We start from the raw sequence: 23,173 nt of genomic DNA on the forward strand, positions 1-23,173 counted from the left end.
ACCCCAACTGTTTTCTCCAGTACAGTATTTCAGAATCACATTTACAACCCATCAGCTGTGCCAAGAATCATGGTAAATCCTAAATCCAACCCCGTATTGGCAAAATAATTCCCAGCAATTCCCAAACTATCTGACATGAAAATCATCCAAGGTGCTTATTAAAGATAGAATCCTGTTTTGACTTATTTTTATATCCCGATTCTCACACCAAAGACAATCAAGGTTTTATTTATAGGATGGATGCTAAAAAAAGACAAAGGAGCTGTGATGTCACCGTAGTTATCTGAGTATTCACAGCAGTGAAATAATAGGTCTTGGATTTTAAAACTTTCAGCAAAGAAAAAAGGGATTTATGACAAAATACGGTGAGATGCTGAGGAGTGTTTGATCTGGACAATGGGTATCACTGTATTTATTCATTCCACTTTTGTACAATTTTTCAATCTCTTCATTTAAAAAAAAAAAAAAAAGCTTGCAAGCCCCACCCTCAATACAGTATTTTAGAGTCTCCAAAGGGTGAGGTCCAAGAATCTATTACCTACAAGCCTCCTCAGAATAAGTCTTACCTCCCTACGCAGACAGCAGTCTCATTTAGGGGCACTAGAATTAACCTTGGCTGCTCTTCAAACTCCAAGTTTCTTGGATTCTTATTTCTACTCAGCAGACTTGGCTTCAGCGCAGCTCATGAGCGTGTATGGCCACTGGGGCATTCCGTAGGAAGTACGAGGTCCTAGTCTCTGAACATGCCTAAGAGCTCTGAGCTGGCTACCGACTTCTCATTTGCCTTATACCTTCCTGGGTGTCCCTGATTGAGCTATAGAAGACAGGGGAGAACTCTTTCTACAGAGTCCATGACCCCACAGAAGGCACTATGTCTTCATGATACAGTCATTATTTTCGTAAGCAGTATCTGTTCTCTGTGATTTTCCCATATCTATTTAGCATTAAAATATCAACAAGGGAACATAACAGAAGATGATTTATATACTGCTTAGGAAAATGAGACCTACATCCCAGCACAGCATGTTAAGTGCTCAGAATTTGAGAGAGCAGTCCAGAGCACTAAGAGAAATAATATACTCCTTATTTCAAGATTTAAAAAAAAAGTTAACTATCGTCAATAATGTCCAAATTAGGAAGATATATACATTATCTTCCTCATATGCACAACCAAAACTGCTTTTCTAGAGTCAGATGTAACAATCTTCTTAATCCAAATCATCCGTGAAAGTCGTCTAACTTAAAGACTCTGTAAGAAGTATCTGCTTCTAAAATATTTTTGCAAAGCCACTTTGAGGTAGAAGAAAAAAAGTTTAAAAGGACCACTTTTTCTGCTCCATTGTAACCAAGATCACTACTCACAGAAGTATAGAACTTAATGCATTTTGGTCCATCCCCTTTTCTGCCATCGTAAGTATACTATTCAGGTTCTCATTTTATTATCAGCATAGCAGTTTTCATTTCCAGAATGCCCAGTAAAGCTGAAAGTTTTCATTTACAGTCCCATAAATTGGAAAATAAAAAATTTCCAAAAATATCTGTTTTAACAATCTTCGATTTGTGTTTTGGCAAGACACATAAGCATACACAAAAAGAAATACATTTCATACACACAAAAACTGCGCTGCTTTTCCTTTCTAATACAGCTCAATTTTGAATGTGCAGCTTACTTAAAATCTCGAAATAATCTTAAGCATGATTGTCACAAAAAATATCTTAAAACAGAGATGAAATGCATAAAGGCACATAGATTGTCAACGGCTACAGCGGTCACATCACATTTCTTTAGAAACAGAACTTTTCTGCTCCTGTAAACAACTGTTTTCTCACACATTTAAAGTGAGGTTAGTGCTGACGTAAAATTATTGCTCTACTCACAGCTTGAGTGTTTCCACCATGCATGAGGTACATCTTTCCATAAACCCCAACTGTCCTTGCTCACTGGAGAATAAGAATGAACCCAAGTGTGAGGATTACAACCATTCAAGGTTTTCATCAATATTGGAATGACAGCAAAACATTAAAATCACATTACAAAACATCATAGATCAAAAATGTCTTTGAATGTGGGCTTTATCTTATTCTTCATTACATGTATGCATTGCTTATGTAACTTCTTCAGGTGAAAAAATGATTCTGAAGATGAATAAATTCCTTCCCAAACATTTCGTCCAAGACTATTCCTTCACACATCCTATGATATCTTGATGTTTTAATTCATTCAATTTTAGAAGTTACCAAGAGTCACCTTTCCTTTGGTGGTCGATCATAACGATCTCTTATGCTTTTTGTTAGCTGTTTGATAAATATTTTGTAAATTTTCCCACAGTATGTATGTACTGTCTTTTGTAATTCCAGTTCTAGTAGGTTTGATAAGGAACGGATGCTGTCGTCTTCAAAAGAACACTAGAGGAAAAAAAAATAAAAAAGACAAGATAAATATATGTAGATTTACTTGTAATCCAAGCAACTTCAATTTAATATTGACAACATCCGTTAAGTCTCATTAAAAAATCTATGCTCAACAAATATTTTCAAGGAATTAAACTATGATCTCACATTAGGAGAGGGAGAAAGTCATGGCCCATCTCTTTGACGGATCAGGGTCAGCTCGGTTGAGAAGTAATGAAGACAGGGTAGGCCACACCGAGGCAAGAACATGTTAAGAGAGCAGAGACACCGGAGCAACAAGACACCCAGAAGCTGGCTGAAGCGCAGAAGAAGAAAGACGAGGCAGAGGTCCCAGTGAATGGACAGTACCCAGGGAAGCCACAGAAGCAGAAACAAAACAAGCTGGTATGATGACCTGGACTATACCCCAATACTGTTCAGAACTCAAGTCTGTGAACCTAGAATATCTGTTACCACATGAGCACCAAGACCACCTTGGAGATACCCATGCAGCTCACACCAAAGCCAAGTTCTTTCAGTCCTTTACCCTGTACTTGTAACATCCTGGAGTAGTTCTGTTCTCAGCTGGCTGAATTTACACATGTACAATAATCATCCCTTCTGCTATCTAACTGGAGAAGAAAAAAAAAAACAGAAATGACATAACTAAGCTAAGAGATCATTTTCCCGTGACCATGAAGTAAGTGGTGCGGCCAGGATTCCGCCCCTGCTCCAAGCACTCAATCAGCACTGTTCATCCAAATAAAAACACTGTGCCAAGTCAGTGGCAAAAGACTGGCTGAAAGAGAAGTTCATGTAACAATGAGGAGTTGCAAAAAAAATGTTATTATTTTTATATATATAGATCTGTTTGGAGTTAATAGTAGCTACCAGCTGAAAAAGGAAACCACCAAGGTTTTTCACCTTTACCATTATACTATCAAGAATCACTTCAACATGTACAAAAAATATACAAGAAATCTTGATACATTTAACCTTACTGACAGATGCTTGGAAACTAACTTCAAGAGAACCAACAGTAGAAGAATGCTTATTTCAACAATGAAGTTTCCTTTCCACAGCCTGAGCAGAAGGGATTTCTTTTGCCACATCAACATTATAATGAAGATACTGAACTCAAGAACCCCTTGGACCTAGACACCTGTGCTGGGGAGGCACAGGTAAAGTGACAGACCATACTGACCTTCTCCTCACTACAGCATGTCAGTAAAATGAAAACAGCAAAGGCACTTAAAAGTGAATTCAGAGGCAAATAAAGTACTGAAGATTTAATTCATTCACTTTTGTGTGCATTAAATCCCAGTGTTTGCAGATGACAGCTTTTTGATGAGTATTCTCCAGAAATGAGAAGAGTGCCTTAGAAATTAGTGCTCGGTTAGTCACCATAAAACACAAGTGATATGACCATTGTGGGTACTGATAAACGGCCAGCATTTCAACCTGCACGAAGACAGCCCGCAGTCTCCACGTCCTGGTGGGGTCAGAGTGTGTACACATGACCTGCACCCAGAGGTCTCCTGCAGGCTGCAGTCCTCCAGCACGCTGTAGTAACTCACCTTCACCTTTCCTGCTCAGCAGTGAAGGAAGACTTCCCAAGACAAACTTTTCGAAAAGTCATGCTTTATACAAAAGCCTGTCAACTGAAAGGCTATCGTAACCACTATCAGGTGATGCAAGGAATTTTCAAAGAACAGAACATTTTCAAAATACGGCAGCGTGGCAGGTCAATTCAAAAAATGCTACTGCCAACAAGCCCCTGGAAGTAGTAGAAAGGGAAACATTCAAGACTCCCTGGCAGAGGCAGTTATGCAAATATGAGCAGGGTATAAAGTAAATCAAAGTTAATACAGAAACACCAAGAAATATAATAATTCAGAATGAAATACTTGACGCAGCAAATACCATATAGAGCAATAAAATGTTTTGTTCTCATTTTGAATTTATAATTTTTAATCTTACTATTTTTTACTTACAACTAATATTTAATAACAAGCATGTATAGGCTGTAAAAAAGGGTCTGCTGGCAGGCACAGCTATGCATTTACATTTTAAAGATGGTTCACATGCTTTATAATTCATACTGTCCACTATATTCAATGGCTATGACTAAGTTTCTGTCTAAAACCTGCATAAATGTCCTTGTCTGAATGCAATCCTTTAAAAAATTATACTTTTCATTAAATTATAGATAAGCGTAGATAAAAACACTAACCAACAGCACCATAAAACCTGATAAACTTTGTTAAATTGAAAAACGGGTAGACACAAGCTATAAAGATCCAAAACAAACACAAAAATCATTAATTTAGTATTTGAAGTCATTTTAAAAATGCGATTTATTTTTTTTAAATGAAGTATATTAATCAACTTAAAACCATTCTTTCGTTTTTTAAAGGTGTATACTTATAAACCAAAGAAAAGATAAAACTAGGGAGATTTAATTCCTTAATAATGAACTTTTATGTTCAAAGGAAACAAAGAAATCGCATTTTTATAGGAATGTGTTTCTTTTCTATCTTGCAGCCTCAGAATCCCAAAAGTACTTTTTTTCATTTTTATCACTTCCTGACAACCCAAGATAAAGCATCATTAAAATACACTATTGATTTTTTAAGACATACAAAGTCTGCCACATTAAAATAAATGAAAATCAACACTAAATTTCATAATTCTTTAGTGAGTGTAGCTGTATCATGATAAACTGATTATTCAGAAACCCTCTCTTGTTAAGTTTATAAGACAAGAATCTCAGCAAATAACATACTAAATTTTAGCCTGTTTGAAAAAACACCAATTTCCCAGAGAAAAACCTCAATTCCTTATCACAGCCGAAACCACCTAACATGGCGTGTGAGCTACATGCCCACACCAGCCCAGTCACCTCCCACCTTTATTCACCATCAGGCCAAGCAGAACAGCTCAGCACCCACACATCCTTCATGACTCCTGAGCTTTTTCTCAGGCAGTCCTTGCCATTTGCAGGCTCTTCTTCATGCATCAAGGCCCCTTCCTCATCAATGAGCACTTCTCTGGCTTTTATAGAAAAGTTCCAATACAGCCTCTGCCACAGCAGGTTAAGTACTTTTATCCTGTTAATGAGGCAATCCTAGGTCAGAGGATTGTAGTCATCTGTGATAGGAATCCAGCAACCAGGCATCAAACTCTGACTGCCACACTTACATACTAACGTAGCATTCCTATCATTTACTTTGTCTTGTCTCCACAGCCACATAAAATTAGGCAGTATCTAGCAGAAGCTAGTTACATGAAGACTGAGCGGTTGCCCCCTGTAAATATGCCCCCAAAACTACTGAACTGCTCACTTTAAATGGGTTAACTTTGCCTATATAAATTACATCTCAATGAAGTTATTTGTAGAAACCTAGTGGGTGAAAAACTTGAAAGAAAATTCACCAAAAGATAAATAAATCAATAAAAATGGCCTTAAACATAGTTCTCAGTGTATTTACTCAATCTCACTCAAAAGCAAATGTGAATTAAAACTACACGAGATTCCATTCTTCACCTATAAGAATATCATCATACACTCCACTGCTGAAACTGTGGGAACAGGTATCCTCAAACTGTTCACAAAAATGCAGACAACCTCTTGGAGGGGAAATCAGCAGAATCTCTAATCCAGTAACCCCACTACCAGAAATTTACCATGAAGGTACATCTCCCAACAATATATACATACACAAGGTAAAGTCATGCATTGTTGCATTATTTATAATTCAAAGTAATGGAGATTACAAAAAAGTCCAAACATAACAGACTGGTTGAATAAACTCTGGTACATATATAAAATGAAATGTCATACAAGTGTAAAACAAAAACAAACAAAAAGATGAGGAAGATACCTATAAATGCATGGATTTCTAGATTATTTTAAATGGAAACAAACGAAGAAAAAAATGAACAAAAGCAGTATTTACCTTCCATACAAGAAAAAGATAGTTAATTACAAAACACAGAGACAGATGCTTATCTTACAAAAAGAAACACAGAACAGACCAGGAAATAATAAAGTTGGTAACCTGGCAGGGTGGAAGTTTTAGGTGGAAGGGATGGGACAGGAGTGAGAGTTAAGAATAAACCATTTTTTATATAGTTCAGACTTCCACATAGTAAAAAAACGAAAATTAAATCAACAAGAACAGAAATGGTCAAGGGGCAAGAACTGAAAACATACTAACACAAATGACCTCTTTTTTGTTTCAAAATGACATATTCACCCTGAAAAGAGGATGAAAGACCTTATCTAATCCAAGTAACTTCTGAACACAGTATTGAGAACACACCTGCATGGGGGTTGGGGTGGGCGCACGCAGGGGAGAGGAAGAGGACTGGAAATAAATCCTGAACTCCTTATAGTACAGTGGTTCTTTGCAGGGAGAGAAATGAAGGTGATGGTATAAATGGAACACTTTTGACATTATTTAAATGTCTTACAGAATTAAGAAAATGAGAAAATGTGCCAATGTTAAAAAGGATTTAACTGGAATAGGACAGAGTGGTTTAAACAAGAACCAACAACGCATGCTAAATCCACTAGGGTCATGTAGAGCACTTGCATGATTATACAGTCTCCCCGTAAAGTTCTGACAAGGGGGAAAAAGGTAACTTCACAATATAGTGGGGAAATTAAACAAAATTCTGACCGAAGCCAAATCAGCATTCCGCAAGTCAGCATCACTTACCCCCTTCTAGCCAAAAGGCAGATCCTGAGCGTAACCTAAGGAATGCTCAAAAGAGAGCTGAAAGGACACTGTTCTCTAAACATGCCCAAGTCAGAGAGGACAAAGACCAAGAAACTGTTTTAAATCAAAGATGAGAAAAAAAACCACATGGATCTGGGCTTGTTATCTGTTATGTGTTTAAAAAGAGAGTTTGTTCAGATGCAGGCAATCTACATTCAAATGGCCCAGGAAAAACAGTGTGTGTGTGGGGGGGGGGGGGCCAGAGGGAGGAAGAGAGAGCGTGCAATGGCAAAGCAAACAGTAAGATTAATAACTGATGAACTTGAGTAAATGATGCGAAATTCTTAATTCTTTGTACTGTTCTTATAAATTCTCTATAGGCTTGGAAGTATATACACAGAGACACACACACAAATGCTTACATTTCTCAGTGCTTCATAAATAGTTCTAAATGCTGGCTGCTTATCATCATGATAAACACCTCTGTTCCCATGAAGAATAAAAATTCCTTCTTCTTCTGCTTCTTGACAATTGCTTCCATATATACAGTGATCTGGTCGATAATTCCATTGACAAGGAAAAACAAAAAGGCTTTCTACATGAAGAAAGACAAAACAATGAAGTAAGTGGCCCCAATTTCATAGAATTAACACTTTTCAAAAAAAAAAAGTAGTTTAAAAACACAACTCTTACAAGCTAAAATTCAAAATAGTAAACATTTAGATCTTGCTCAAGTAAACTATCATTCCAAAATGTTTTGTTGTCTTAATATAAATAGCAATCACCACAGATATAAGCTAAAGTCAAATAAATACATATTTTCATTTTTTTTTACTAATTATTACCTATTCACTATGATAAATGCACAGAGTAACACAATGATTACCTGGATTATGAAAAAATACTATGTTCAATAGATCTTGATCACCCCATGTGATGTTCAGCTTGTACTTTTTAAGCAAGGGCATAAGGATGTCTCCCCATCGTAATCGGACAGTCGTCATATCATTCTGTTGGGAAATGCATTCAAGAGACCCTCAGACATCCAGTTTAAAACAGCAGCACCATGACAGTTCCCCACTCCTCCCCCAGGCAATCATGGCAGACCAACAAAGAAAAAGGCAAACTTCTCTTGATCTCACACCCCTAAAACTGAGAAAGGATGTCCAAGGATGTCCAGCAAGAGTGGGGAAAACAGCAGATCTCCAAAGCTGAATTTAGGAGTGATAAAACTACTAAGTCAGGAAAGAAAGGAAAGTACATGAAAGCTCAAGCACTTCTAAGGTGCCCTTGTGGTAAAATACAAATGGTTTCTGTAACTGCAGATGAGTCTGTGCTACAGAGATGTTGAGGGTTGCTAACAGAAACCTAATGCACCTTGGATAGCATCTGGCACACGGTACATACTGGGTGTTAGCTGTTGCTATTACTGGTACCAGCATCACTATTATTCTCAAAACTGATTTGCTAATCTTTTATAATTGACATTTTTTTTCAAAAATCATTTGAAATTGATAAATCTAGCAAAAAAAAAAACAGGCTGGACAAAAATTATATCACAGAGATGAGTAAAGGAGAAAATTACCCATTTTGTGTCTATTTACTACAATTCTCGTTGACAACTGGCCTATTTAAGACAAGATATTCTCATCCAAGAATGTGATACCACTTTCTATGTTCAAGTTTTCAAGTGTTCTCTCATTAGCATATTAAAACTTTCCTCCTATTTATCTTGTCAATTTCTTTCAAGTTTGCTCCTCAGTGTAGTACCTATTTTAACTGGAGTCTCACACTATATTCCCTAAAGTATGTTATTCATCCATTCCAAGATTCAAGTAAGAGTCTGCAAACAGGCACCACAAATACACACACAAAGATTTGTTAGGAAAAGTAACTGGGCCCCTCCCAGCAGGACACAGCTGCAAAAGTCTCCCTTCCTGCCACACTGCTGGCTACTGTGAAGATTACATTCCAGAAAAGAGGTCTGTTATGCCCCTGGAGTCTCTCACGCTACAGAGTGCTTAAAGAAGGGACAGACTCATCCAACTCGCTTTGAAGACATTAGGCTTTGCTATCACAGGGCTGGAAATGTGCCAGCACAAAAACTACCCTGGTAGGGGGTGCTGATTCACTGAGAGGTGTCTGCACATCAGCACAGTTCCAGCAGGTTATCATAGACACTCTGCTACAGAGAAGACACTACTGGGTCAGTCAGCACAGGCATTAGCTTGTCTTTCCTCAGAAAAGTAGGAATTCCTATACTTTAATTTTCAAATTAGCTGTATGCTTCATAGTATACTGTAGTTTGTAATTATGTTCTGGGTTTTTTAGTTTAGAGAGGCGTCAACAGCATGTAGTGAAGACCTTATCTCCTAATGTTTCTACCTGTTCTGTCATGAATAAGGGGCTTATCTTTCCTCCAGACTGAGAACCCCTGATGCAGTATTACATGGTGTCTGTGGTGCCACAGTAACCTGGCCTTGACTATAACTGGAAAGAGTATCCTGTTTCCCCACTAAGTACAAGGGTGCTTTTGAGCACAGATAAACATCATAATGATCCATCAACTTAATATTTTCATCTTTTTAAAGAATCAAATACAGATACTGAATTTCCCTCAGGGGGCTTTTCAGCCTCAATGGGGCAACTCATGACTCATTATTTAGAAACACAAAAGTATCCAAGAAAACCAGAATAGAAAGAGCACTTTGGGTGTGAGAATCTGGGGTGGGTAGGACAAGTAGAATTCTAAGCCGGTTAGGGTTCTTAAAAGCTGTCACCTACACCTGTACTCCTCACAGTGCAGTTTACATAATACCAACCAGAGAATTTTTCACATCTAATAAGACTAAGAATTAAGAGTAAGTTTGTTAATGGCTTACAGCAATTTTTTTTTTTAAAGATCTATTTATTCATGCATACAGAATTGGGGTACAAGCCAGAGGTACAGGAGCGGTGAGAGGATTCCCCAGAGTCAGAGTGGGGAGCAGAACAGGCAGATCAACGAAGTACACTGCTGAGGGGAGGTGCCATGTGGGTCACCTCCGTGGCCAGAGATTGAACTCACACTGAAGCGGCTGCCACCAGCTTGCAGTGCTGCATCCTAACCCACTGTGCCTCCAGAGAGGGCCCCCACTTACAGCAATTTAACAGAATAATTGTGTCTAATGCTTTTATATTAATTTATTTATATTACTTATCCAAAAGCAATGGCTCATGACAGATTAGAGGTGTTTTTTTCTTAAGATATTTTATGCATACAGAACTGGGGTACAGGCCAGAAGTGCAGGGGCAGTGAGAGGATTCGTCAGCAAAGTGGGGAGCAGAACAGGCAGATCCACGAAGTACACTGCTGAGGGGAGCAGTGGGCGGGCCAGGAGAGGTCTGCTGGCCAAGTGGATGGATCACCTCCAGGGCCAGGGGCCAGGGATCAAACTCGCACTGAAGTGGTTGTAGCTAGCTTGCAGTGTCATGTTTTAACCCCATTGCGCCAACAGGGAGGGCCAGATTAGAAGTTTTTAAAAGTGATATTTCTTTATAGTTCACAAAGTGCTGTCATGAGCTACTCTATGATGTATTACAGATTCAATGGAGGTATGAAAAACGTCCTTTAAGAGAGGAAGTCAGACTTTCTGAGAAAAAAAATTTATAAATTTAAATTAAATATAATCTGCTATTAGTTTCTGCTATAGTTTATAATCTGCTATTAGTTTATCTGCTATAAGTTTCTCAGAATGCAGTACACAGTAATTAAATATAATCAAATCCCACCACCATCAAAATCTGGAAAAATAACAATGAATTTCACTTAGCAAAATGATTTTTAAAAAAATATTGTAAGGATGGCTCTAATATAAATCACTGAGCATGTTAACAAAATTCCTCTTGATCTAAAAAGGAAAATAAGAATTTTCTCATTATGTGAGGATATTCAAAACTTGAAATTTAGAACAATCATAAAAAAACAAAAGGTAAAGAAAAGAAACTTACAATATTGAAGAAATGACACTGACATAAAAAATCACAGGTCTGAACTACATCACTCTATTTTTTAATGTTTTAAAAATCAAATAATGGTATTACTAAATTATTGCTAAAGTTCTTTGAAACATGACTACTCATAAGTCTATGAATCTCAAATGAATTACTGAGAACTTAAATTATTCCTTAGCAGATAATCTTAGAGCACCATCTTCTGGTATAATATTACCATGCATAGCCAAGTTAATAATCAGAAAAGAAACCCATGGCATTACACCTATTTTATTTGGTAAAACTTTATGGTACATGAATTACATGAGTTCTACATCTCAACATATGTTTACAAATTACATAATGTAAGAAATTTGTTGACCCTTAGCTGACAGCAGAGGTTACACTGGCTTTATTAATACATTTAATTATGGGAAATAAAACTGAACTGAAATCAAGATCTCAGAACATGGAGAGTATTAGAAAAAAAATAATAAGAGGATACTGTATTTACAGAAGATAGATGCACAATCTGTCCTAGGATAAAAATAAACTATCGACACAGATGGGTGATGATAGCTGCAAACAGTAAAACTATCTATACCAAAAACATCAAGAACCCTACTAAATATTAAGGAACAACTCTAAATAAGGCAAAAATTAAATCAGATATAGAAAGAAATAATAAATAATGGTGCTAATTCATGTGACAAACATAAGTATGACAAATATATGCATGCAAACTTACTCTGCTCATGAAAGATATACTGTCCCTTACTGTTGATTTTAGCCATAACTAGATTCACAAGAATAAATATTAAGGCCATATGGGTGTTTATAAGTCACTACTTTCAGGTAACTTTTAATTGCTTGCTGTGTGCCATGCTCTGACCTAAGAATTTTAAAGGAACCTCTTTTAAACAGATAACCAATACACAGCTGGCAAAGCTAAAAATAAAATGAAATGTTTGATTCCAGAACCCACAAACTACAGTGACTTAAAATTCAGCACGTAAGACTCACTGACAGGAGACTGGTAAACAGTACATCATATTCACATACTCAAAAAGGACAGTCAGAGAATTTAAACAGCCTAACATCCACTGACTCCATAAACCGGGAGCTAAGAAACATGCAGGGTTTTTTTTTTTGTTTTTTTTTTAGGTTAATTATTTTATTATTTTACATTATTTTTCATGTTTAATTATTTTAAGAGCACCAAAACAGCCAATACCTTTTACCATGTGTAGGGACTTTTCCAATTCAGTCTGTACTCACTCAGGCCAATGATGCAGGTACTGCTAACTATCATCCTCATTTCACAGAAAACTGAAGCCCAGACACATTCAAAACATATACAAGATCTCTTGGACCCAGACAAAGAGAAAGGTTTGAACCAGGCCAAGAGGTCACGGGGTCCCCTGAGACGCATCACTCTTCAGAGTCAACCAACCTACAGCTGTGCAACTACAAACCACCACCACCACCACCCGGGACAGCAGGCTAGGAAGATACCCCCTGCTGAGGGGCTGCCTATGCCCTGCAATGCCTTCTGGTTTGAACTAGTTACTTTCCAACCTAATAGAGAGCACCATGAGAACACACCTCTTCAATTATCATAGATCAGTGGGAAAATTCTGACTAGTTCAACCTAGTTTTTAATAAAACTGAATTGGAAACCAAACAACCTGAAGGAAAGGGAGACAAATGTTACACAACTACTGTGTATTGACGACTTGCCTTGAAATACTTCCTTCTCATTCTCGTCATATTCATCAGCATGACCCCGGAGTTCACCCCAGTCTTGCCATAATAAGGGTGCCTGGCGAAGCGGTTATACCAGCCTATCCGAGGCTCCTCATGTTCTGGTGCCATGGCAGCAATTTGTGTTGAATTGAATTTCTTTAGCAAAGACCAAATATCATCCACGGGCCGTAAAAACAGGATATCAGTGTCAACATACAATAATGAGTCAACTTCTTTCAGGATTAACTATGAGGAAAGAGATTTGAATCATTAACTAGAATTTTATATAGTAAATATAAAACCCAAAAGACATTAATTATAAAAGATACCTAAGAAACAAGCTACCTTATATTTTAAGCAATAATTTTTCCCTAAATCTGTTATTTTTTTACAACAGTGTAAATACTTTGCTAATCTTTATCTTAATTTTTACAAAAGAAAGAGCTATAGAAACAAATTAGAAAACTCATTATTCAAAGAAAAATATAACCAATATTCACGAAGATCAGGGAAGAAATGTTTTTCAAGGTAAAATTAACTTGAGAACTTGTACATCAAATCCTAATTTCCTGAGATAAATATAGAAATAAATCAATATAAATGAAGATCTAATGAACTTCTCATATTTGTCTATAACATTAAAGGGTGGTACTTTTCTATTGCTTCGGAGCCAACCCATTACTCCTAGCTTCGGGATGCTGCTCTTCCTCTGTGCTGTCTCCTAACAAATCAAAGAAAATGTGCAATTAATACAGATGAAGACTTGCCTAGGGTAAGAAGACTAGGCCAGAGTGTTATGAGAAATGTCAGATCTCCAATATGTGCCTCCTCCAGGAACTTTCCAGGGTAATTCTTTTTTTCTGTCTTACCTATGGGCTTTTGAATCTGACTCCTGTAAATTTAGATGTGCTGTTTAGTCCAGTGTATTAAGAATCAATGATAAGGCTAACTTAAGCATATTTAGAGTAAAGAATGTTTACAGAATGTACTTACAGTAGATTCAGAACTATCCCATAAAGCTCTAAATTTACCCCACTGCCAGCTGGAGACCAGACATAAGGTTAACTAACAACCTCGTCAGTAATTTCCTGATTATTTTCAGGGAAGGAGTTCATAGGGCTTACATGAGTTCTTTTCAGCAATTGTTTTTTAAGCATAACAAAATAGCTGCTTTAAGTCAGTATCTTTGGGGGAGAATCTCTGTTACATAACAATAGTAAGTATTGAGAACAGGTGGCTTGCTAGATGGACAGAGGGCTAGACAGATGAACAGACATGTGATACAGAATAGTAAATGTTATAGATACAGAATAGTAAAATGTTAATTGTAGAATCTGGGTAGAACATGCGTGGATGTTCCCTGTACAATTCTTTACGGTCTTCTCTGTATTTGAAAACATATAAAATAAAGTGCAAGTAGGAGAAAGGACCAGAAATAGGAGAAGCATTCCTCATGTATCATAAATGTGCTAGATCTGATGCCAAGCACTTTTATATTTGTTATCCCATTTATTCTTCCCAGCAGTCACACAGTTTGGCTATTAGTTGCTCCATTTACAGATGAGAAAACAGACTCAGAGGTCAAGGCCCTTCTCAAAGATAAGCATGCCTGCAGAACTCGGGGACAGATGCCTGAGATTTAGTCATTCAAGCTCTAGACCCGCTCCAACTTTCCTTACCCACCATGTGTAAGTGTCTTGGATAGAGAAAAGTTAAAAGGAGCAAAATATCCCTTAATGTTTTCACTTTCCCAATAATGGATAAAAGGGGAAAAATGAAGTCCCCGTTTAATCAGGGATAAGATTATCTCCAACCCCCCACCCCCCATTCTTTTTCAGGTGCATAGGAAAGCTGCCTTGTGATGGGGCTCTAAAGGTGATGATGGTTGTTTTGTTCATGGTCTCCCTTTTTCTTCCATGCCTTGAAGACAGGCCAGTCTCTCTCCTAGGTGGTGAACACTGGGGCTCAGGGGCCTTAAATAAGCTGACCAAAGTCACACAGGACAAAGGTAAGCTCAGGGCCTTTAAATAAGCTGACCAAAGTCACACAGGACAAAGGTAAGGACAGATTACACACTCACACTTCCTGCTGCAGAGTCTGGTACTCTGGGTCTGTTTCTCTTAACAGGTCTCCAGATCAGCTTGACTAAACCAAAATGGACAATTAAGCAGAGCTTGCTCTCATTGCCTCACATTTCTATGGGTATCTCCCAGACTGGCATGCTTCCAGATCAGCACTCTTCACCTGACACAACCCTGAAGTACTTCTGAGGCAGGAGAGCAGAGATCTGTGTTCCTCAGCACCCATACACTTGCCAATGGTTGTTTGAGTCCCTTTTCATAGAAGGCCTGTAAGATGCCTCATGTCCCATTCCCAACATGCTCTAAGAAGGCCACTGGGAGACCTGGCTGTGCCCACCCTTTCCAGCTAGGGGAGGCCAGCCTCCCTGAGTCCTGGTCCCCTGACCAGATGTTCCAGCAGATCCTGCAGTCAGACCAGCCTGCCATGAGGCCTGGCCAGGAGAGGTGGCTGTTTAATGCCTGAGTCTAAGGGGGTCATCAGATTTCTTGACAATGTGCTCCCTATTCAAGTCAGACCCCATCTCTCTTCCCATCTATTTTAAATAGAGAAATTACCCAAGTTTATCACTTACAAAAGTAATGCATCAGCTTATTTAAAACTGGTAAAAAAAGATGCAGACCTAACAGCAAAGTATAAGAATTGGACAGGTTTCAGTACTTTATTATTTAATAACTCCATTATACCCATAAACAATCCAGCAAATTCATATCACAACAACAACAATTATGTGTTAATAGTACAGGAAGAAACTGAAAGAGAAATGGCAAAAGAACTTCTGCCCCTTTCACCTGTTATTGCTTTTTTAGTAACAATCTGAGTTTATTTAATGCCATATTGTGTTTAATGTTTGCCTCCCACATCAGAAAACAAGCTCTATGAAAAGAAGAAATTGGTCTGCTTCATTCATTTTCTCTCTTTTTTTTTATTTTAAGGTTATTTCATTTGTTTCTCTGACCCAGCACTACAGTACAGATGTTTGACAGAAAACAAGCACTCAAATATCCATTAAATGAATATGACGCTGTAATTTTTCAAAGTAACTTTCTAAAGCCTACACCAGCCAAAGTATGGCCTTTTCTGGGCCCATTACAATGAAGGGAAGAGTACTAATCATTACAGGATCCAAATTATTTTATCCACAGCAACAAAAATGCTGGTCAGAAAGTTCAGCTATCAAAATACATTAACTCTTACTGACATATGGATTCAATAAATTATATTATTAAAATGTTAAGAATAGTTTTAATACATTTAATAATAAGTAGCTCATATACATTTCCCCATTATTCATATGCTTTACAAACATTGTGAATATCTTAGATAAATTTAATATTTCTACTACCAATAACTATCTTAAACATTATAATGGTCCTAACAATTACTATGAATTTTAAAACTGGGTGCAATCAAGTCAAAATGTTTATGAAAATTTTCTTAAAGATTTAGTTATTTATGTATACAGATAGGCTAGAGGTGCTGGGTGGTAAGAGGGTTCACCAGAAACAGAGTGGGGAGCAGAACAGGCCGACTGACAAAGTACATTGCTGAGAGGAGCAGCGGGCCAGTCAGGAGAGGTCTGCTGCGCCATGTGGGTCACCTCCAGGCTGGGGGATTGAACTCACACTGAAATGGCTTCAGCACACTCACAGTGCTGCACTTTTACCTGCTGTGCCACCAGGGAGGCCCCTCAATATTTTCATATTAAAAGAAATCAGGGTTTATTACCAGAGACTATCACACCAAAATCAGCCACTTTGGATAAATGGTCCCCACCTCCCATACACCCTAAATTTTGCTTTTCTTTTTAAAAATGTCAGTTTAAGACCTCCCTGATGTTGAAGGGGTTAATGTCTCAGCACTACCAAGCTATCACCAGCCACTGGGGCCTGATCCTCAGCCAGGGAGCTGACCCACATTGGGTACAGCAGGCCTTTCTGTCTTGCCTGCTGCTCCCCTCAGCAGTATATTTCAGACAGCCCACCTCCTCTGCCCCCCACTCTGTCACTGGTGAATCCTCTCACCCACCCATACCCTGCACCTCTGGCATACACTACAGTTCCTGTATGCATAAATAAATAAATGCTTTTTTATTTTTTTTTAAGTCAGCTAGGAAAGGTTTACTGACTTTGTTTAAAACCGCAACAGTTAAAGAGTGCAATCTATCCCTTCTCCAAATTACAGATGTAGCCTACATCCTGAGGGTGAGCCTATCTCTGAGCTCTGTTGGGAACAGTTCTAGATCCCCTTCTTAGAAGTAAAAGTTCTTACAGCAATGGAATACATTAAAATGTAAGAAAGATGAATCCCGTCTCTGGTGAATCCTCTCACCCTCCGCATCTCTGACCTGTATGCCAGTTCTATATGAATAAATAAATCTTTAAAAAAAAAATGTAAGAAATGCCCTCACTTTCTTACTCTTCACAGATAATGTACTTTTTAAAAACTGAAGCTCTGGAGCAGCCCAGCAGCCAGCCCCATGTTCCCACAGCATGTGCTCATGTGTATCCACGTCACCTTCATAATCAAAGGCTGGAAGCTGTGCTTTAAACGTGTGGCACGGCACACCTGGTGCAGTAAAGTGTGAACGCAAACTTTACATACACTGGGAAGCCCAAGAATGTGCAACAGCTTTACTGAGTTGTCTGGAGACAAACCAGTACCTCCAAAGTACGCTCATAGTATTTCAACGAAATTAGATTTTTCATCTTTCATAGAGGCTTTTAGTATAGCTTTTACTTGTTCTGTGAGAAACTTTTTCTACTATTCAACAGGAAAATCACACATATGTGATCACATATATGTCTATTTATTTAATTGAGTTTATAGATAATTCTTCACTACTTTATCTGTGTAAAGGCACAGTGCAAATTAAAAAGGAAAAAAACAAGCAAACAAACAAAAAACCTGAAGAATAAAACTTACCGGCAAGAACAATCTCTGGGAAGCACATGGTTTAAAGAGTTTTTTCCACTCTGCTGCATTCTGACTTGGAAAAGTTATTGGGTATAAGGAATAATTAAACGTTTGTAGAAATGACCAGCTGTCAAGCTAAAAGTAAAATTCAAAAAGTTAAGATTTGTTTTACTTCCAATTCTTTCTAAAAAATCACATATTATAAAACAAAATTAAGAAACTACACATTTTATTTTGAACAAGTCACAATCTTTTTTCCCCACCATATTTTCATTCAAAATCTTAAAATCGTAATAGAATGCCATTAAGGTGCCAACATCAAGATGTAAGGCCCAATGAAAGTTATGTTGTCAATCACAAAATCAGAAAATTGAAAGACCCTGCAAGTTGTGCATCTCCCTCAACAGTACATGATGTCATTTAATACTTTCAGTTCCTGAACAAATCAGACTCAACAAAATTTAGTACTATTACAATTTACAATAGAAAATGTTTCTAGTCAGAACTATGACTGCTTAAAAATATATATCCATTCATGTAGTTTTAACAAGCATGATATCCCTGTTAATAAACATTTCGAGAAAACATCCAATTCATTACAAAATGCAAAACAAATCCAGTCTATAATGCATACTGTTTATTCTTTAATATCCTGAATGCATTTCAAGTCAGTGAATTGTTTAAAATCAGTTTTATTACCTATCATTGTTGTTTCAAAAGAACTGACTTTTTATTTGAAATAAATCTGCAGTACATAATATGACATTACTCAATATAATTATTGACTGAAATTTCCTAAAGAGCATCATAATATATAGGGGGAGGAAGGAAACTAAGTTTCTGTAACAGACTTACTTTTTCTTTATGAATTATGATTGTACGCAAGTAATTTTTAAAAACATCAATACCTTCCAATGTCATTTAGAGGAAGTCTTTCCTTTCAACACTATTGCTTTGATTCTCTTTATTAGTTCAAAACATTATTATGTTCCCTACATAACTTAAAAACCACTTAAAGATACCTTCAATATCAACTTCAAAATAAAATCATAGTCGTTTTTAATTTAATATTCTTATACTTTTATCTTTTTTGTGATAAAAGCACATATCATAAAGTATTTTGTTGCTCTTTCATCAAAAGCAAGGCCCTCCCTGGTGGTGCAGCGGGTTAAAGAATAGCCCTAAGAAGCTAAAGCCACTTCTGCACGAGTTCGATCCCAGGAGGAGATCCACATGGTGGACAGACCTCTCCTGACCCGCCCACTGCTCCCCTCAGCAGTGTACTTCGTCAATCTGCCTATCCTGATTCCCACTCTGTCTCTGGTGAAGCTTCTGCCTGATGAGCTCCCCACTCTGTCTCCAGTGAATCCTCTCACCGGCCCTGTACTGCTGCCCCGTACCTCAGTTCTATATGCATAAATAAATAAATCTTTTAAAAAAAAAGCCAATTATTTTCAGAGCTCTTTATAACAGGCAAAGAAAACTAGGTTTAAAAATACAGTATCCTAGGTCCTCCCTGGTGGCACAGCAGGTAAAAGCACTGAACTAAGAAGCTTAAACCACTTCTGCATGAGTTCGATCCCCGCCTGCCCAGGAGGAGATCCACATGGTGTGGCAGACCTCTCCTGACCCGCCCACTGCTCCCCTCAGCAGTGTACTTCGTCAATCTGCCTATCCTGATTCCCACTCTGTCTCTGTTGAAGCTTCTCACCGCCCCTGAGCCTGTGGCCTGTACCCAGTCTGTATGCACAAATAAATAAATCTTTTAAAAAATATATATATAGTATCTTTACATAAGCAGTAAGTCAGATTTTAACAAAACACACAGACTACATCTAAGATGAAGCAATAAACTCAATTTACTTTTTTAATGACCTTTTCAAAGATTTCCATAGTCAGTAGAAATCTGCTTTCATTCTCTGAGCTACTAGGATAAACAAGACTAATTGCTCAGTTAGTATTTTAGAAAGTCTGATAAATCAAGATCACAAAAAGCACATTTCAAAGATGCAGACAATATAAATGTCTTAGAATAGAAGTTTTATGCCTATTAGAATCAGAGATTTTGGTAGAAAAGAGATTTAAGGTCACAGGTAAGAATTCTTTCACTCAATATGCAGAAAAAATTTTAACTTGATCATCATCAAGTATATTTTTTACATAGACTTCCACTATTTGAACAGTTATATCACATGCTAGTCACTTATCTTTGTCAATGACTTGTAACAGCTCATTAAAATTGTCTTAGATGGGCCCTCCCTGTTGATGCAGTTGGTTAAAAGCACAGCACTAAGAATCTAAAGCCACTTCAGCATAAGCTTGCTCCCCCAGCCCCAGAGGTGACCTACTTGGCACAGCAGACCCCTCCTGACCTGTCCGCTGCTCCCCTCAGCAGTGTACTTCATCAGTGGGCCTGTTCTGCTCCCCACTCTGTCTCTGGTGAATCCTCTCACTGCCCCCTGCACCTCTGGCTTGTACCCCAGTTCTATATGCATAAATAAATAAATCTTTTTTTTTTTAATTGTCTTAGACGGTGTCAGTCTGCTATTATTTTGTTTCGTGCTTTTTGGGTTTTGTATCAAGATGTCTGGTTTATTTCCAAGACTGAAAAGGTTCTCAGCAATTATTTAAGTAAATTTTCTATGCCTTTCCTCTCAGTTCCCTGGGTCCCCCATGATACAGATGTTATTTCTCTTTAGATTATCCCAGAGCTCTTATTTCTCTTTTTGTTTTGTTCTTTTTTCTTTGTTGTTCTCTATTCTCTACCATTCTGTTGTGCTTTCAAACTAATTCTATTACCTGCCTTTGCCTACTCTTGAGGTACTCAATTATATTTAATTCAGTTATAGCATTTTTTTAAACAAGTTCTAGTTGTGGCAGTCTAATATTTTCTCAATCTGTACTGTGTTCCTGTTTTACATCATCCAGGGTTTTCAATTCAGCAAGCATAGTTATAACTATGACCTTAACTTCTCTTCAGGCCTATTCCAGAGTTCTGCTGCATTGAGACTTCTCTTGGGATGATTTTGCTACATAGCTTATAATACGTTCTTTCATGTCTTCACAATTAGTTTGTAGTAGGTTACAATAGAGGGTTTTCTTAAAAACTGGCTTTATACCCACCCTACAAGAAGTTGGGTGTAGTTCTAATTACTTACCCAAGATGATTAGAAGCCTATTTATTTTACAGACCTATATCTCTGCACCTGTTCAGATGGCTGGGGGCACTGATACTGGAAAATGGTAATAGGTAAGAAGGAACCATGGCAGTAGAGCTCAGAAAATCACTCCAGTGAACATCAAGAATTCAAATTTCCTGGGCCTCCCCAGTGGTACAGGGATTAAAATCTCAGCACTATGAAGCTATAACCAGCCACTGCAGAATAAGTTTGGCCCCTGGCCAGGGACCTGACCCACACAAAGCAGCAGGTCTCTCCTGTCTCATCTGCTGCTCCCCACCAGCAGTGTATTTCAGTGGCTCCGCCTGTTCTGGTCCCCATTTTGTCTGTCTCTAGCCTAGACCCTAGATTTTATATGTCTAAGTAAATAAAATAAATCTTAAAAAAAAAGTTCAAGTCTTCCATAGTGTTGTGGGTACCTGAGTATGTTAAGGATCCACATGATTCCCACCCCCCAGATCAACCCATGATCAAAATGTCTCAGATAGTCTGATGTCAGCTTCAACCTCTAGGCTTCGGTTGAGCACTAGCTGTAGGGCTGGGTAAGAATTACAGTTTGGACAGAGCCATAAGCAGGAAATTGTTCTCTGTGCTTTCAAGTATGAAGCACTTGTTCTGATTACTAAGATTCAAGGTCCTGAGCTCTGCTTAGTAAGAGCATTTCTGTTACCTCAGTCTGGGCCCTGGGTGGGGTTAAGGCAGGTGTTTCACATGTCACGGCCTCAGGCTCTAAACAGTAGCTTATTCTATGAGAAGACACAGTGAAGAGACCCCATCTTCCTGCAGATTTGGGCTCCAATTGTTCAAGCCTGGAAACCTTGGGCTTACGCCAATAATTACCATTCCACACCCCTACTACTATAATTCTCCAACAGTACACCCTATGGCTTAACTCTGTGCCCCTCTTTCTCCAGCACAGGGTTGACAGGAGTATGTGCTAAGGCTAACAGCAGTCACTTCTCCCTCTTTTGGGTTACAGTGCCCTTTGTATCGCAGCAAGTAGAGTTTAATTAGCTTTTCCTCCCCCTATCTGCTGCACCATTGCAACTTGTATATGTGACAATCATCTGTTTATCTTTTAGGGGTTGTTCACTTTGTTTCGTTGTAATCTAGCTGTGACTATATGGAGGAGCTATGTCCAGTGTCTTCACTGTGCTGCCTTCTTGCTGTACTCACAGAAATTAAGTCACTTCCCTCTATGTTGTCAATCAAGAATTTCCTCTAAAACAAACAACTGGGACCACCCTGGTGCACAGTGGTTAAAGCAGCACTATCAAACTATCGGCAGTCACTGCAGCATGAGTTCAATCACTGGCCAAGGAGCTGACCCACATGGTGCAGCAGACCTCTCCTGTCTCGCCCATTGCTCCCCTCAGCAGTGGATTTCAGTAGATCCGCCTGTTCTGCTCCCCACTCTGTCTCTGGTGTAACCTCTCACCCTCTGCAACTCTGGCCTATACCCCAGTTCTTATATGCATCTATAAAAATAAATCTTTAAAAAAAAATTACCATTTAAAAATAAATAAAACCAGTTCCCTTCCCTCAAAAGAGGGAATGTATATATTTTGACTGAGCACCTCCCATGTGCAAAAAATTAAATCACAGGACTTCTCAATCACAACATTCTGGAACTATAAGCAGTAAAATAAAATCTCCACATTTGGCTAAGGATTTTAATAAGCCTACTCCTTCCTACTCAGAAAAATCTTTCTTCTTATATTCTAGATCAGGGTTCACAGATGGAAGTTATATGAGAAAGCACTCCTTACTGTGAGAGCACAGCTAAAGAACAAATATTTTTGTTCAGTGAAGGATTAAAATACATTAAATATCCCATTAAATATAGTTAAACATTCAATTCAAAAATCTTGACTGTCTCAAATACTTACTATGCCTTTAAAACTATCATGTAGTTGATCTTCAGCAAAAATATGGAACTGAAGCGGTTTGATGCTGAATATGATGGCTGACTTCAACATGGTTATAGTTTCTTCCAGTCTCTCTCCACAGGCAACTACCGCTAGGTGCATTCTCTCAATGGGCTGCCTTTTCAGACCATACCTAATTAAAAAAAAAAAAATTTAAAAACCAGCATTTTCCAACAGTTTCAGCATAGAGTAGTATGTTTACAACATGCTATCTGGAGCATGTTCAAAAACTAAAAGT

At 38.0% G+C, this 23,173-nt stretch overlaps 1 protein-coding gene across 2 annotated transcripts in view; it reads right to left on the reverse strand.

Moving 5' to 3' along the window:
* Positions 1 to 1,417: 1,417 nt before the first annotated feature.
* Positions 1,418 to 23,173, reverse strand: part of GXYLT1 (glucoside xylosyltransferase 1) — a 45,958-nt gene continuing 24,202 nt past the window's right edge. For both annotated transcript variants that reach the window (XM_004694775.2, XM_004694774.2), the window contains 6 exons: positions 22,897 to 23,068; positions 17,838 to 17,963; positions 12,828 to 13,079; positions 8,002 to 8,125; positions 7,538 to 7,710; positions 1,418 to 2,406 (listed from right to left, as the gene is read on the reverse strand). In XM_004694775.2, the coding sequence (XP_004694832.1) occupies positions 2,245 to 2,406; positions 7,538 to 7,710; positions 8,002 to 8,125; positions 12,828 to 13,079; positions 17,838 to 17,963; positions 22,897 to 23,068 (1,009 nt within the window). In that variant the 3' untranslated portion in view covers positions 1,418 to 2,244. The remainder of the gene's footprint in view (positions 2,407 to 7,537; positions 7,711 to 8,001; positions 8,126 to 12,827; positions 13,080 to 17,837; positions 17,964 to 22,896; positions 23,069 to 23,173) is intronic.

Source organism: Condylura cristata, unplaced genomic scaffold (genome assembly GCF_000260355.1).
Source record: "Condylura cristata isolate star-nosed mole 26May11 unplaced genomic scaffold, ConCri1.0 scaffold00047, whole genome shotgun sequence".
Taxonomy (NCBI): Eukaryota; Metazoa; Chordata; class Mammalia; order Eulipotyphla; family Talpidae; genus Condylura; species Condylura cristata.